Genomic DNA, 12,302 nt, shown 5'->3' with positions numbered 1-12,302 from the left:
AAGCTTTACAAAACCACAGTCTTAGTTCAAGGGCAGATTCTTATTGCATGCCTTCCAGCAAGATGGCGGACCACCTCCTTGGACGGGACCTCCCACCATGTCCAAAGTGCTCAGTTCCTTTGTTCTAGGTGAACAGTACCTTGGGGTTCTTTGCCTCTCTCTTTTATAGTCCAATGAACCTTTGAAATTGATTCTGTGACACTACACCCCATATTCTTTATAGAAATATTGTTATAATATGATTATAGCATACTTATATGCAAGAGAAGTCATGTGAGATATCATTGGAAAGGTTATGATTTGCTGAATATGTTTATCCTATTTGTATGCATGTATCATTTTTGTATCTAAAGGTAGGACTATTGACTATACAGCTGTACTACAAAAGTGTTTACACCTGGGAGACACCTATCAGACAGAATGCAATCAGTCTGGCTGGCTAGCTGGGAACAAGTCAGTGGACCATTAGGGAGAACAGTAGGTCTTTGAAGATGCTAATCTCCCACCTTCCTGGGATGCTATAAATGGCCTTGGACTCATGGCTGCTTTGACACTGCAGGGTCATGTGATCATGTATTTTTCCACTGTGAGGAGGGGAACCACACTGGAAAACAAGATTCCTGACATATGTAAAACCTATTTAAGGCAGGGGAGTGACATAATCAGGGTTTGTTCTTCACTGAATACCCACCCAAGATGACTGTTGTGAACATCTAGACACAGACCAAGGGGGATGGGGTGGAAGAAGGACTGAGCCCAGGCTGGGAAGGTGTCTGGCCTGTGAAGGAAATATGTGGAGTTTAAGCTGCAAGCAAGTGCAGCTTGCCTTCAAGAACCTCTGCAATCTGCCTAAAACAGCATTTAGGGTGAGAAACTAACCAGTTTCTGTAAAAAGAAAAGGAGTACCTGTGGCACCTTAGAGACTAACCAGTTTATTTGAGCATAAGCTTTCGTGAGCTACAGCTCACTTCATCGGATGCATGCAGTATCCGATGAAGTGAGCTGTAGCTCATGAAAGCTTATGCTCAAATAAATTGGTTAGTCTCTAAGGTGCCACAAGTACTCCTTTTCTTTTTGCGAATACAGACTAACACGGCTGTTACTCTGAAACCAGTTTCTGTAGTATCTTAAGCTTATATTGCATTTTTGTTTTATTTGCTAGGTAATCTGCTTTAATCTGTTTGCTATCCCTTATCACTCATATCTATCTTTTTTAGTTAATAAACTTGTTTTTATTTTCTCTAAAACCATTTTGTGGAATTCATAACTGGGGGGCAAAAAGCTGTGCAGAACTTCCTCCCCATTGAGGGAGGGAGCAAATTTTATGAGCTTACACTGTATAGTTCTCTGAGCAGTGCAAGACTATATAATTTTGGGTTTACACTCCAGAGGGGGTGTGCGCTTGAGTTCTGGGCAGTTCCTTAGCTGAGCTTTCCCATGCAGAGCTGATCTCAGCCTCTGTGTGAAATTGCCGCTGGGTGTGTCCCTACCTGTGTGTGTGCTGGAAGGGGGCTTGAGAACCTGTCACAGCAACACAGTGCAAAGAGAACCCAGGCTGGTGGATCAGGTGAGCTCAGTGGCACCCTGGGGGCAACCTTTCACAGATTGCTCTCAAGGTTTCCCCCAAAAGTAAAGTTCATTGAGGCCATGAGACAGGAGACATGAAGTCTGCTGGTGAAGGAAATTCCATGCTAGTTCCTTCCCTGGCTGGTGTTTGCTAAAATGCAAACGAATGGCCACTGGATGCATGATTGCTAGTGGACTTTGATGACACCTGGCTGGAGGCAAAGGCCTGTCCTTTGTCTGGTAAACACATTTGAGCATCACATTTTCTTCATATTTGTGTGGTCTCTTGGGCAGTTCCCGTACACACGCCACGCAAAAATATTAATGACCAATGTGGTGGTAGTTTGCCAATGAAACCATACATGACCCGTGTCACATAAACAGTCTGACATAAATGAATCGGGGTACACTGAACTGCTCAGGTCGGCCAATGGGCTGTTCTTACATAACATTGTGGTGTGGGAGCTTGGGTGAAGCCAACCAACTGACTGTGCTGTGATTTTGGCAATTAATTGGTCTTTAACTATTCATGGTAAATAGGCCCAATGGCCTGTAATGGGATGTTAGATGGGGTGGGATCTGAGTTACTACAGAGAATTCTTTCCTGGGTATCTGGCTGGTGAATCTTGCCCACATGCTCAGGGTTCAGCTGATCGCCATATTTGGGGTCGGGAAGGAATTTTCCTCCAGGGCAGATTGGAAGAGGCCCTGGGGGTTTTTCACCTTCCTCTGTAGCATGGGGCACGGGTCACTTGCTGGAGGATTCTCTGCACCTTGAAGTCTTTAAACCATGATTTGAGGACTTCAATAGCTCAGATATAGGTGAGAGGTTTATCGCAGGAGTGGGTGGGTGAGATTCGGTGGCCTGCATTGTGCAGGAGGTCAGACTAGATGATCATAATGGTCCCTTCTGACCTTAATATCTATGAATCTGGTGGCTTTGCATTAGAACCCAATAAGCATGTCTTGGTTATATGCCTGGTCCGGTCTGCTGCATTCAAGGAATGTTTCAATTAACCCTTTGGGTCCTGGTAGGTGCTAAGGTGTGAATCCCAATAAGGAAAGGCCAGCTCCTGAAGGCTTGATAGGAGGTTCTCAGGTCAGGCCCCCGGTGGACAGGTGCCATGCTCTGATGTGGGGCTGGTGCTGAGGAAGAGGTGAGCTGAGCACATGAAGATCCCAGCTTGGTGGGAGAGGAGATGAGGCCTTCTAGCTTGGCGCTCAGGCTGAGGGAGATGAGTCTCAGTGCGTTGGTGGGAGGGAGAGTGAAGTGTTCAGGCGTAAGATGCAGCCACTGCTGGGCAGGGGAAGGAGACAGGAGCCCAGCAGAATCATCCTGCAGGTTCCATGCACACATGGAGGAGACAGAAGGTTTAGATACACTGGGGTCCCTTTCTCTGTGATGAATACTCATCTTCCCTCCTCTATCTGGGGCAGGCGGGCACCAGGAGAGGCAGGTTCGTCTCTGGAAGCAGCACCTATCCAGAGAAGAGATTTTTGTTTTGAAAATGCTAAACGCAGAATTTGCCTTTTTGCTAATTGTGTCCTTTTGCAAATGGCTCGGGATGAGCTATTCCGCTCCCTAGCCTCATCATGGCTCTCCCACCACCTCCCCAACTCTTTTGCATGGCCTGAAGGCTACAGGTCGTTTGAACCAGGAGGAGATCGCTCCGGAACAGGATGTTTCCTGTTTGCATAAACTACAAAATGCGCAGAATGCAGGGTAAAGGTGGGGTGAGAGTTTGGAATGCATGAGTGGGGCTCAACCACTGCACTGAGCCCCCTCGACTGCCGAGAGCGGCGTTTTCTAGCAGGGTTTTCTACCGAGGTTTTGCTTCCAATTTGGTTTCCCAGAGTCGAATTCTGCAACCCAGACATGGACTGTTTGCAGTGGGGGCGGGGGGTGGCCTCAGAATCTATGAATCTGCAGCTATTCTAGCTAGCTACACGTTTTAATGCCTCAATACACAACAATCGCCAGCTGGGCAGGTCGGGAATTTACGCCAAACTAAGAACATTATGGAGTTTTAAAAAATCTTTTCCACTAAAGCCTCCAGCATTGGGACCATCTGGGGTGACAGATGAGAGCGTGTGGGAAGAGTCAGGTGCTTTATTTAAATTCTGTGGCTTGTGGGGCGGAGGTCCCTATTTGTGTAGCCTCCAGGAGAGAATCTGGCAGAGGACACTTTGCAAGATGTCCATCGCTGGCTGGGCTCTTCTGCTAGCTGTCACACACCTGGTTTCTGCTCAAGAGTCAGTCCAAGATTGCGACGGAATCTGGGAACAGGAGGGAGACGTCTATGTCTTGGGGATATTTGAAGTCTGTTTCTCTTCCTATGTCAGGTAAAGTGCCGGTTAGGTTGTTGTTTAATCCATTGCATTTGCTTGTCTCCCAGCTCCATTTTATCTTCAAGATTTTTCTCTTTGGCTGATGAGTTTAGTGCTACTCTAGGGTTGTCTTAGCTTTACAGCACATCCCAATAGCATACAGGCAGGAGGGAATCCAATTTGTATGCTGTTGGAATGGATATGTTCCTGCCACAGCAGTACAATCTCAATACAATGCACTCCCCCATTCTTAGCCCTCGAGAATGACTTGCTGAATAGTGTCAGATGCCCTTTGAATGAAACTGTTACTAGCTTTTTATTCAAAATAAGTAGGATTAAATAATCTTTACATTTTAGCAATGGCTCCTACGTGTCCTCTGGAAACTGTCTGTGTCTTTGTCTTGGATTGACCTTTTGCAGCCGATCTCATAACGCCCACAAGCAAGGGTTAATAATGGAACGACTAATAGAGACCAACAGCATGGCTATAATGTAGAAATCCTGTTAAATCCTTAGATTGGAAGCCTTTTGGGGCAGGGATTGTTTTTTTGTTCTGTTTGTACAGCATCTACCATAATGCAGTCCTGGTCTGTGACCACAACTCCTATGTACTACTGCAATACAAATAATAATAAATGATAATTTTCCATGCCTTCTCATGCCAGTGTTAACATATCATTCTCCCCCCATGGCCTAGAGAGAAATGGGATTGAGCAGATCCTGTGTGCTTGGATGTTCATAGCTGGTTAGTAATGATGCTGAATGGGCTGCAGATAGCGAAGCACATGATTGAGTTTTTGCCCCAGATCCATTTGTTTGCACCTGTGCAATGCAATTCCATCATGATGCACCTAGTACATAGTCCATAACGTGCCATGTTGTCTTGACTGTTTTCTGTCTTCCCAGCTTGCAAGACTTAATCTGGGCCCAGTTAATAAGGTTTGCTTTGCAAACCGGGACACAGTTTCCGGATAGCAACCTCCGTGTGGGCTATAAAATTGTTACTCATTGTGAAATGCCTCCCACGTGCAGCTTTTTCCACCTCAAACATATCTGGACCAACCATGAAAATGGAGTGGAGCAAATCATCACCCTCATCACCACTTACAACATGAGATATAAGTGGAATGTCTTCTTTTTTACAAAGTATTTGCCAACGGTAAGCTTGCACGCGCATGGCAGTGTGTGCATGTATGTGTCGGGGTGTGTGGATGGGTGTGCCGCATGTCTGCACTCCTGTTTGTGTCAGGTGTGTGTGTGCACGCCTGTTTGTGCACAGTCACAATTTATAAATTGTTCTGGCTGGAAAAAAAGCAGTGATGTTTGGGCCACAACCCTGGTGGCAATCCATTGACTTTAATGGCGCCCCACCAAGGATGTTTGGCTTTGCAAGCGTACCACTGTACCTCAGGCTGTGATCTTATCAGATCTCATAAACTAAGCAGGACTAGGCCCTCCTGTGCTTCCCAGGATCAGGTCTCCTATTGGCTTTAGTCATGAAAGAACACCCAGGTGAGGGATATGCCACGCTTAAAGCAGAATGGCCCTTGTGTTGCAGGTCTTTGTTCTTCATGACCAATTGATGATTTACAGCACGGAGGTTGAGTTGGATGGCGAAGGAGCTGTTGAGACTTTGACAATGCTCGTCCAGTTCTTGGGCTGGAATGTGCTCGGTGTCATCCAGAACAGTGAAAAGGAAATATTAGGCATAGCCAGAAATTTCACCCAGAAGGACAAGGACGAGTTCTGCCTTGAGATGCATGAGCAGGGCTCTGCAAACGCCACGGCCTTGCACAGCAGCATCATGAAGACGAGGGGGAACGTGACGGTCATTTTTGACTATAGTGGTAACTTTCGCGAGAAGTCGCTTGTGGAAAGTGTCCCTGGAAAGCAAGTGATTTTGTGTTGCTTCTGGTCCAAAGCTCCATTACTCTTTACTGTACCTCACCACTATGATGGCATTATGTCCCTGCACAAGAGAGCTAGGACTATCCCTGGGTTCCTGGAATACTTGCAAACACTAGGTCATCAGGACTCTGGGGAGGAGTCACTTGAGTACATGTTTAGACAACTTTGCTATCACTGTGAAGTCAATAGCTCCCTGCAGCACCAGATCTGCTTTAACTATCTACCCTTCCTGGAAGTACATCTTCCTTTTGAAGAAAAGAACTGCACTCGGGACCCCATCAATGCATGTGCTACATGCCTTCATAGGTTGGCATCAGATGATGTAATCTACCAGCTGGCCACTTTCTTCAGCAAGTTGCAGCTGGCCATTGATGCCTTTTGCAAAGACAACAAAATTCTCTGTGCCCACATAGGAAACTCTAATGCTTTTAAATCCCAGGTAAATACAGGTTATTGTTTACGGGTGACCTGCAATGGGAAAAGTGTATTGTGTCCCCTTGTTTAGTTTATGTGTAGAGGGAAGACTTAAATGGGGTTGTTTTAAAAACTTTTTATTTTGCTAGGAGTTTTTATTTTCTGGTTTTTGTTTAGAAATATTAGGACTGTCTTCCTTGTTTTTGCTCAGTCGTTCCTTGGATGTGTCAGGGATGTTGACTGGGAACTTTTTCAATTGGCTGGGCACTGGCTGTTTAACAAGGAGAACTTTTCCCTCAAGCATTTCAGTTTAAAAAGGCATTGAACATTGTAGAGCTCTCATACTCTGGATAAAAATCACTTCCCATCTACTTTAATCAAGTTTCCCTCACCTGGCTGCCTCTAGCGTTATAAAGCTACTTGCACTCCAGTTGTCCACAGTCTTCCAGGTAAAGAAGGTAAAACAAGACCTGCATTTCTAAAGTAAAACAGTTTTCAGGCTTTCTTTAAGCAGCATAAAAAAAGTTAAAAAATACGTAAGCCCAGCCCTTCGGATAAGTGCAAGTCTGTTCAGCCATGGCGATCTAAACCAATGTATAAATCAGACTAGCATGCCAGAAGAAAGCCACTCAAATTAGCAGAAGAGGGTGAAACACAGAGTATCCAGACTCTATTAATAGAGCTGGGTGGATTATTTTTTCTCCGCAGAAAAATGTAGACTTTTTTCAGCAAAAAATCAAAATTAGAATTTTTCAGCCAAAAGTTTAAAAATTTCAGTTTGTAAATGTTGCTGTGATATCTCATGGGGGTTTTAGTTTGGATTCTCTTTCCTATCTATGGGCTGGGCTCGGCTTGCTGGCTGGACTACATCACCCATGATGCACCATAGTATCCCCTCTTGCTGAGCCATTCCAGTGCATCGTTGGAGCCCCTGGCTGTAATGCAGCCAGTTCCCATGGGGTTCTTTTGGTGACTTTTCCAAATCAAAATTTTTCATTTTTCAGCTGAAACCCAAAAACTTTTCAGTTTTCAGGTGCTCAGTTTTTCAATGAACAGTTACAATTTTCCATGAAAAGCAGTGGCTTTTGTGAAAATTTTTCTTGTATCAAAAATGAATTTTTTATTGAAAAATGGTTTGGACTAAACATTTTTGACCAGCCTGTACCAATTACCTCATCAGGTATATCTGTTTACAAGGGCAGGACATGGTTCACTGGTAAAAGATCAATCTTTCTATTGGAGTTGGTCAAAGAAAGGGTTGAAGTATGAAAGCCTTTTCTTTGAAACTCCATTAAAAAAAAAGGTGAAATCTCAAGTTTGGAATTATTTTCCAGCCAGATCTTCTTTCTAATCCATCTGCATTTGTGTCCATTGCTGAGATATCATAGCAGCTCACACACTAAACTGATGCTCTAGTTGTTTTTTACCAAAATGCGATTCCCATAAGCCCTGCCCTGTGTTACAGAGGAACAAGATGCATAACTCAGATTGAAGCTTAAAATCCTTCCTTCCTGCCCAGAAGTTGTGGTTCCTGAATATTGCTATTGTTCTGGTCTGTTCTGGCGTGTCTGATCATTGGGGGTTGGACTAGATGACCTCCTGAGGTTCCTTCTGACCCTAATCTTCTATGATTTCCTTCCCCTCTGTACTCCAGTTTGAAGCTTTTGTTCTTTCCAACTACACTCCTCTAATCCTGCCCAGTTGGAACCTTTTTGACATTTTCTCCTGGACTGTCTCAGAAGATGGAGTCCTGACCCTCCAAGCAGTGAATGCTACCAGCTGGTGCCACTCCAGCCAAAGGGAGGTGAGGGGGCAGTGGTATTTTCTACTCCAGACTTGCCAAGGAAAGCCTGTTTGTTTTCCAGCCCGGTGCCACACAGGTCCCTGTGTTGGGTGACAGACTGTCAGACCCTGTATAGGAACCAAGGGCTCTTCAGCTGAGTCAGGTGCTAAAACCCGGCTTTGGGATGCAGGGTGATGACTGCTGAGTCATGCTGGCAGGTGGGTCTAGTTAGCGCCAGCTAAAATAGAAGGGGGGTGCAAGTAGCCTTCTGGGCAAAAAGGGACTCAAGTGCTTGGCTCTGCAGGGACAAGCCAAGGAATGCACGTAATTCCATTTCATCCTGTGTGTTGTGCACTCTGATTATGCATTTGTCAGGTGACCCTTCAGCTCTGTTAACACCCAGCTCTGTGCCCCATTGTAGCAATGATTCCACTGGCTTAAATTAAACCTTCAGAGAAACAGGCTGCCCCCTGGGTGCCTGGGACTGGTGGATGGAAACAGGGCTCTGTGCACATCACAGGAGCCCCAGGCTGCCCCGTGGCTGTCTGTTTTTCACACAGGTGCTGAGCTCGTCCTGTCTGCGCAGCTGTCAGCCTGGCCAGAGGAAGAAACCCCATGACTTTCTGCCTCTGAACTGCTGCTACGACTGTGACAAGTGTGAAGCAGGGACTTACAGCAACGGCTCGGGTAATACCAGGTTCCTTGGCATGCAGATCTGACAAAGTACCTACTTAATTCCTGTGTTTCCAATAGATGAGATTTTTCCCACCTATATTTTTAATGGGCTCTCTATTTTTCTCCTGCCACATTTAAACCATTAATATAAATCCAATAGAATTTTACTTTCTGTAATGCACCTTTTTTGCACTTGTCTCTTAAAATGCTGAACAGAGCAATTAGAGTTAAAGAAGAACAGAGGGGCAGAAAAATTTAAGAGGTGCAGAAAAAGGTGAAAATGGTCTCAGATGTGCCTTGAAATAAGATGAAGAGTTACTGGGGAGAAGAGATATAGGGAGATGGTTCCTGCAAGCAGAAGCTGCAGAGAAGAAGACACTTGCACCAAGGAGAAGTCAGAATATAAGGAGGGTCAAGAACAGCAGCAGAAATAGATGAGCTGGGATGTTTTCCCTCTCAGAGGGTAATTGCTGGTTGGAATTCCCTGTTAAAGAATCACTGGCAGAGTCCACCATGCTTATTCTGGGGAGAAAAGGACAGGTATTGGGACTGCAGTAATATCACAAGGAGTAAAGGTGTGGCGGTGCTTACCCATACAATGCTGATGTGCACTGATGGATACTGATCACCAGGTTTGGGGGATGGGGAGGAGTCATACCACCAGGTCATAGTGCCATAGGCCTTCTCTTGATGGATAGAGTCATACTTGGGGCCACAATGAAGGATCAAGGTCCCATCACTTGGCTAAAGAGTTTGGTTTGGGCCAGTCCCTGCTGAGATGGGAGCGGGGGCCATCAGTTTGCTTTGACGGCAGGAGACTTTGGGGTGTCAGCCTTTTCAGGCCTGTTTCAGTGTCCCCATCTTTTAGCTAGTACAGAGGGAACCCTTGCTCGGTCATAGAGACTTGTCTTGTCTTTCCAGCCATTCAGAACTGTTGGCCCTGCCCTTTGAGCGAATGGTCAGAAAGGGGAAGCACGTCATGCTGGCCAAAGAGCTGCGTCTACCTGTCCTGGTTGGAACCCATCAGCATATCCCTGGCGAGCTTGGCTGCCCTGGGGATGTTGCTCACCATCTTGGTCCTGGTCGTGTACATCCGGCATGGTGACACACCCATTGTCAAGACTGCTGGTGGGTTCATATTCTACTGCAACATGGCAGGCTTCCTGTGCGCTTTCTCCAGCACCCTCTTGGTCATAGGAGAACCCACTAGCCTGAAATGCAAACTCCAGAAACCAGTGTTTGGGATCAGCTTTGCTCTCTGCCTCTCCAGCGTGCTTGCCAAGACCATCCAGAACCTCTGCTCCTTTGAAAGTCCTGTAGGGAGGCCAAGCAAGCTCCAGATGAGACTCTATCTCATTATCATGGGAGTGGGGCCCTTTATCCAGTGTCTCATCTGCATGCTTTGGGTCTATCTAGACCCCCCGGATGCCAGGAGAGTTTACCCAGCGGGGGAGCCCCGTATACTCCTGGAATGCCACAGAGATGCAGGTCTGGGCTCCTCTTTTGTTAATGGGTACCTGTGTTTCCTCGCTTTCTGTGCCCTGGCGTGTGCTATGAAAAGCCAGTCCCTGCCAGCCAACTTCAATGATGCCCAAGGCATTGCCTACGCCATGATGATTTTCTTCGTCACCTGGCTCGCCGTCACCCCTGTCCTGCACTCCAGCAGAAGCAAGATGGTGAATGTCGTCCTAGGCGTCGTTATCCTGTTATCCGCCTACAGCTCCCTGGCCGCCTTGTTCCTCTACAAATGCTATGTCATTCTCTTCCGGCCAGAGCGCAACACAGTCGAGTGGATCAAGAGGTCCACGTACGAGTACTGCCAGAAGATGGCCGAAAAGGCCAATCTTGCTATCCAGATGGAGAGCAGCATTGCCTCAGTAGATACGTCTGTACACTGAACCAGCCCCTCCTGCTCGCCTTGCAAAGGGACAACGCGGAAAGCGTAATCCACAGGAGGCCGCGAGCTATCTATGGCGTGATGATGAAAAAGCATTGGATAGATGGTTTATCAGGTGACTTCCCCATTCCTCCTCCCCTAATTGGCTTAGATCACAGATGGGGGTAGTGGAATTCTGCTCCATCCCAAGTATAGTCTAGTGATTTAGAGCAGAGCATTAAGAGCTGGGAACTCCTGGGTTCTATTCCCATCTCTGCCACTGACTCACTCTGTGATCAGGATCAAGTCACTTACCCGCCCCATGCCTCAGTTTCCTCCTCTGTAAAATAGGCTTAGTAATACTCAACATGCCCAGGGGTGTAGTGAGGCTTAACTAAAAGTGCAAAGGGGTGTTTAAGTGTTCTGAGATCCTTGGTACAAATTATGACCCAAATTCTTCCCTGGGGTTAAAAAGTGAATTTGCCCCCATATCCCTAGCAGTTACCTATGTCACAAACTCATCAGCAGTCATTTGCGTTCTTCGAGTGCCTTTCCAAGTACTTTCACTCCTCTGACACCGCAGGCTCTCTCTTTTAGGATGAGGTCCACTGTGTCAATCACCTTGGATCTGGCAGTTATCAAATAAGTGTTTGACTCTGCATTCAAGGGGACTGCCATCTCCCCCTCTTCTTCTGCACTTCTTCTGTGGGAGGGTGGGGAAGGGGAAGGGTAAGAAATCCCTAGTAGTACTCCCTCCTACTCCTGCTGCTTCCCACAGTGGTGAACAGGAAAGGGAACTTTTCCAGGAAAGCGCTCTCCTGTTACAACACTTTGTACTTATAGAGGGTGTTTCATCTGTACTTTGCAAAAGGTAGGAAATCCTGATGGTTGGACTGGGAGTCAGAAAATCTGGGTTCAGTTCCTGTCTCGGCCACAGACTCCCTGTGTGACCTTGAGCGTGTCACTAAATCGCTCTGTGCCCCAGTTTCCCCAGCTGTAAAATGGGGATCAAAAGACTCCCTTTCGCTCATCCGTTATCTGTCTTGTCTATTTAGATTGCAAGCTCTTCAGGGCAGGGGTTGCCTCTTACAGGGTGCGTGCGCGCAGTGTCTGGCACCATGGGGCCCCGATCCCATGCAGGCCCTCTTGGCACTACCATAATCCCAACCATAATCCCAGTGATTATGATGATCACTATTTTACAGTGATGCGGGTGACCCCGCAGTGGATCTGGGGCAGAGCCAGGGCTAGATTCCAAATCTCCCGACTCCCGTTCGGGTACCCTGGGCACTGGGCCACACTTTCTTTCCTTAGAGTTTTGGGGAAACTCCGCTTAGACTGTACTGAGGTTTGGGGTGGGAGTGGAGGTGACTCTGTAGGCCTCCAGTGACTGCCAACAGCAATGTCTGAGAGCTAGCCCCATCACCTTTATTTCACCGGTAGCCTTTTCGTCAGTGTCCTGTTGGCGAAATACTTGCTCAGCACAAAGACGTTGGTAAATATTGAACTGCAAAACCAGTGTCCACAGCACTGCCCTGCTGCTGGCCAATGTACTGGCCGAGGGCAGGAGAGTGGAGCTGCTCTTTTAATCCTCTTGTTCTTGCAGCAGTCCTATATTAATTGTTTTGTAGCCCCACCACGTGTCGTCTGAGGGAATTGCATGTCTATGCACTTACGTTCCAGCTTTGGGCAAATGCTGGGACCCCATCGAATGTGCCTCATTTGATTCAGCAGTGACAACACTGCATTAAA

At 46.7% G+C, this 12,302-nt stretch overlaps 1 protein-coding gene across 1 annotated transcript; it reads left to right on the top strand.

Annotated features, from left to right (window-relative positions):
- Positions 1 to 4,803: 4,803 nt before the first annotated feature.
- Positions 4,804 to 11,239, top strand: LOC140896556 (extracellular calcium-sensing receptor-like). Its single transcript, XM_073308481.1, has 5 exons — positions 4,804 to 5,053; positions 5,453 to 6,241; positions 7,871 to 8,020; positions 8,560 to 8,686; positions 9,596 to 11,239. The coding sequence occupies exons 1-5, from the start codon at positions 4,910 to 4,912 to the stop codon at positions 10,570 to 10,572; spliced, it is 2,187 nt and encodes a 728-aa protein (XP_073164582.1). The 5' UTR covers positions 4,804 to 4,909; the 3' UTR covers positions 10,573 to 11,239.
- The last annotated feature ends 1,063 nt before the right edge of the window (positions 11,240 to 12,302 follow it).

The sequence above is a fragment of the Lepidochelys kempii genome, chromosome 12 (genome assembly GCF_965140265.1).
Source record: "Lepidochelys kempii isolate rLepKem1 chromosome 12, rLepKem1.hap2, whole genome shotgun sequence".
NCBI lineage: Eukaryota > Metazoa > Chordata > Testudines > Cheloniidae > Lepidochelys > Lepidochelys kempii.
This window is presented reverse-complemented; position numbering and strand designations above follow the sequence as displayed.

What these genes read in the sequence shown, in the direction of transcription:
- LOC140896556 (XM_073308481.1), top strand. Translation starts at nt 4,910, where the DNA reads ATGCCTCCCACGTGCAGCTTTTTCCACCTCAAACATATCTGGACCAAC. An exon ending in TTACAAAGTATTTGCCAACG is followed by an intron (nt 5,054 to 5,452) that starts GTAAGCTTGCAC and finishes CTTGTGTTGCAG; the next exon opens with GTCTTTGTTCTTCATGACCA. An exon ending in GCCACTCCAGCCAAAGGGAG is followed by an intron (nt 8,021 to 8,559) that starts GTGAGGGGGCAG and finishes TTTTTCACACAG; the next exon opens with GTGCTGAGCTCGTCCTGTCT.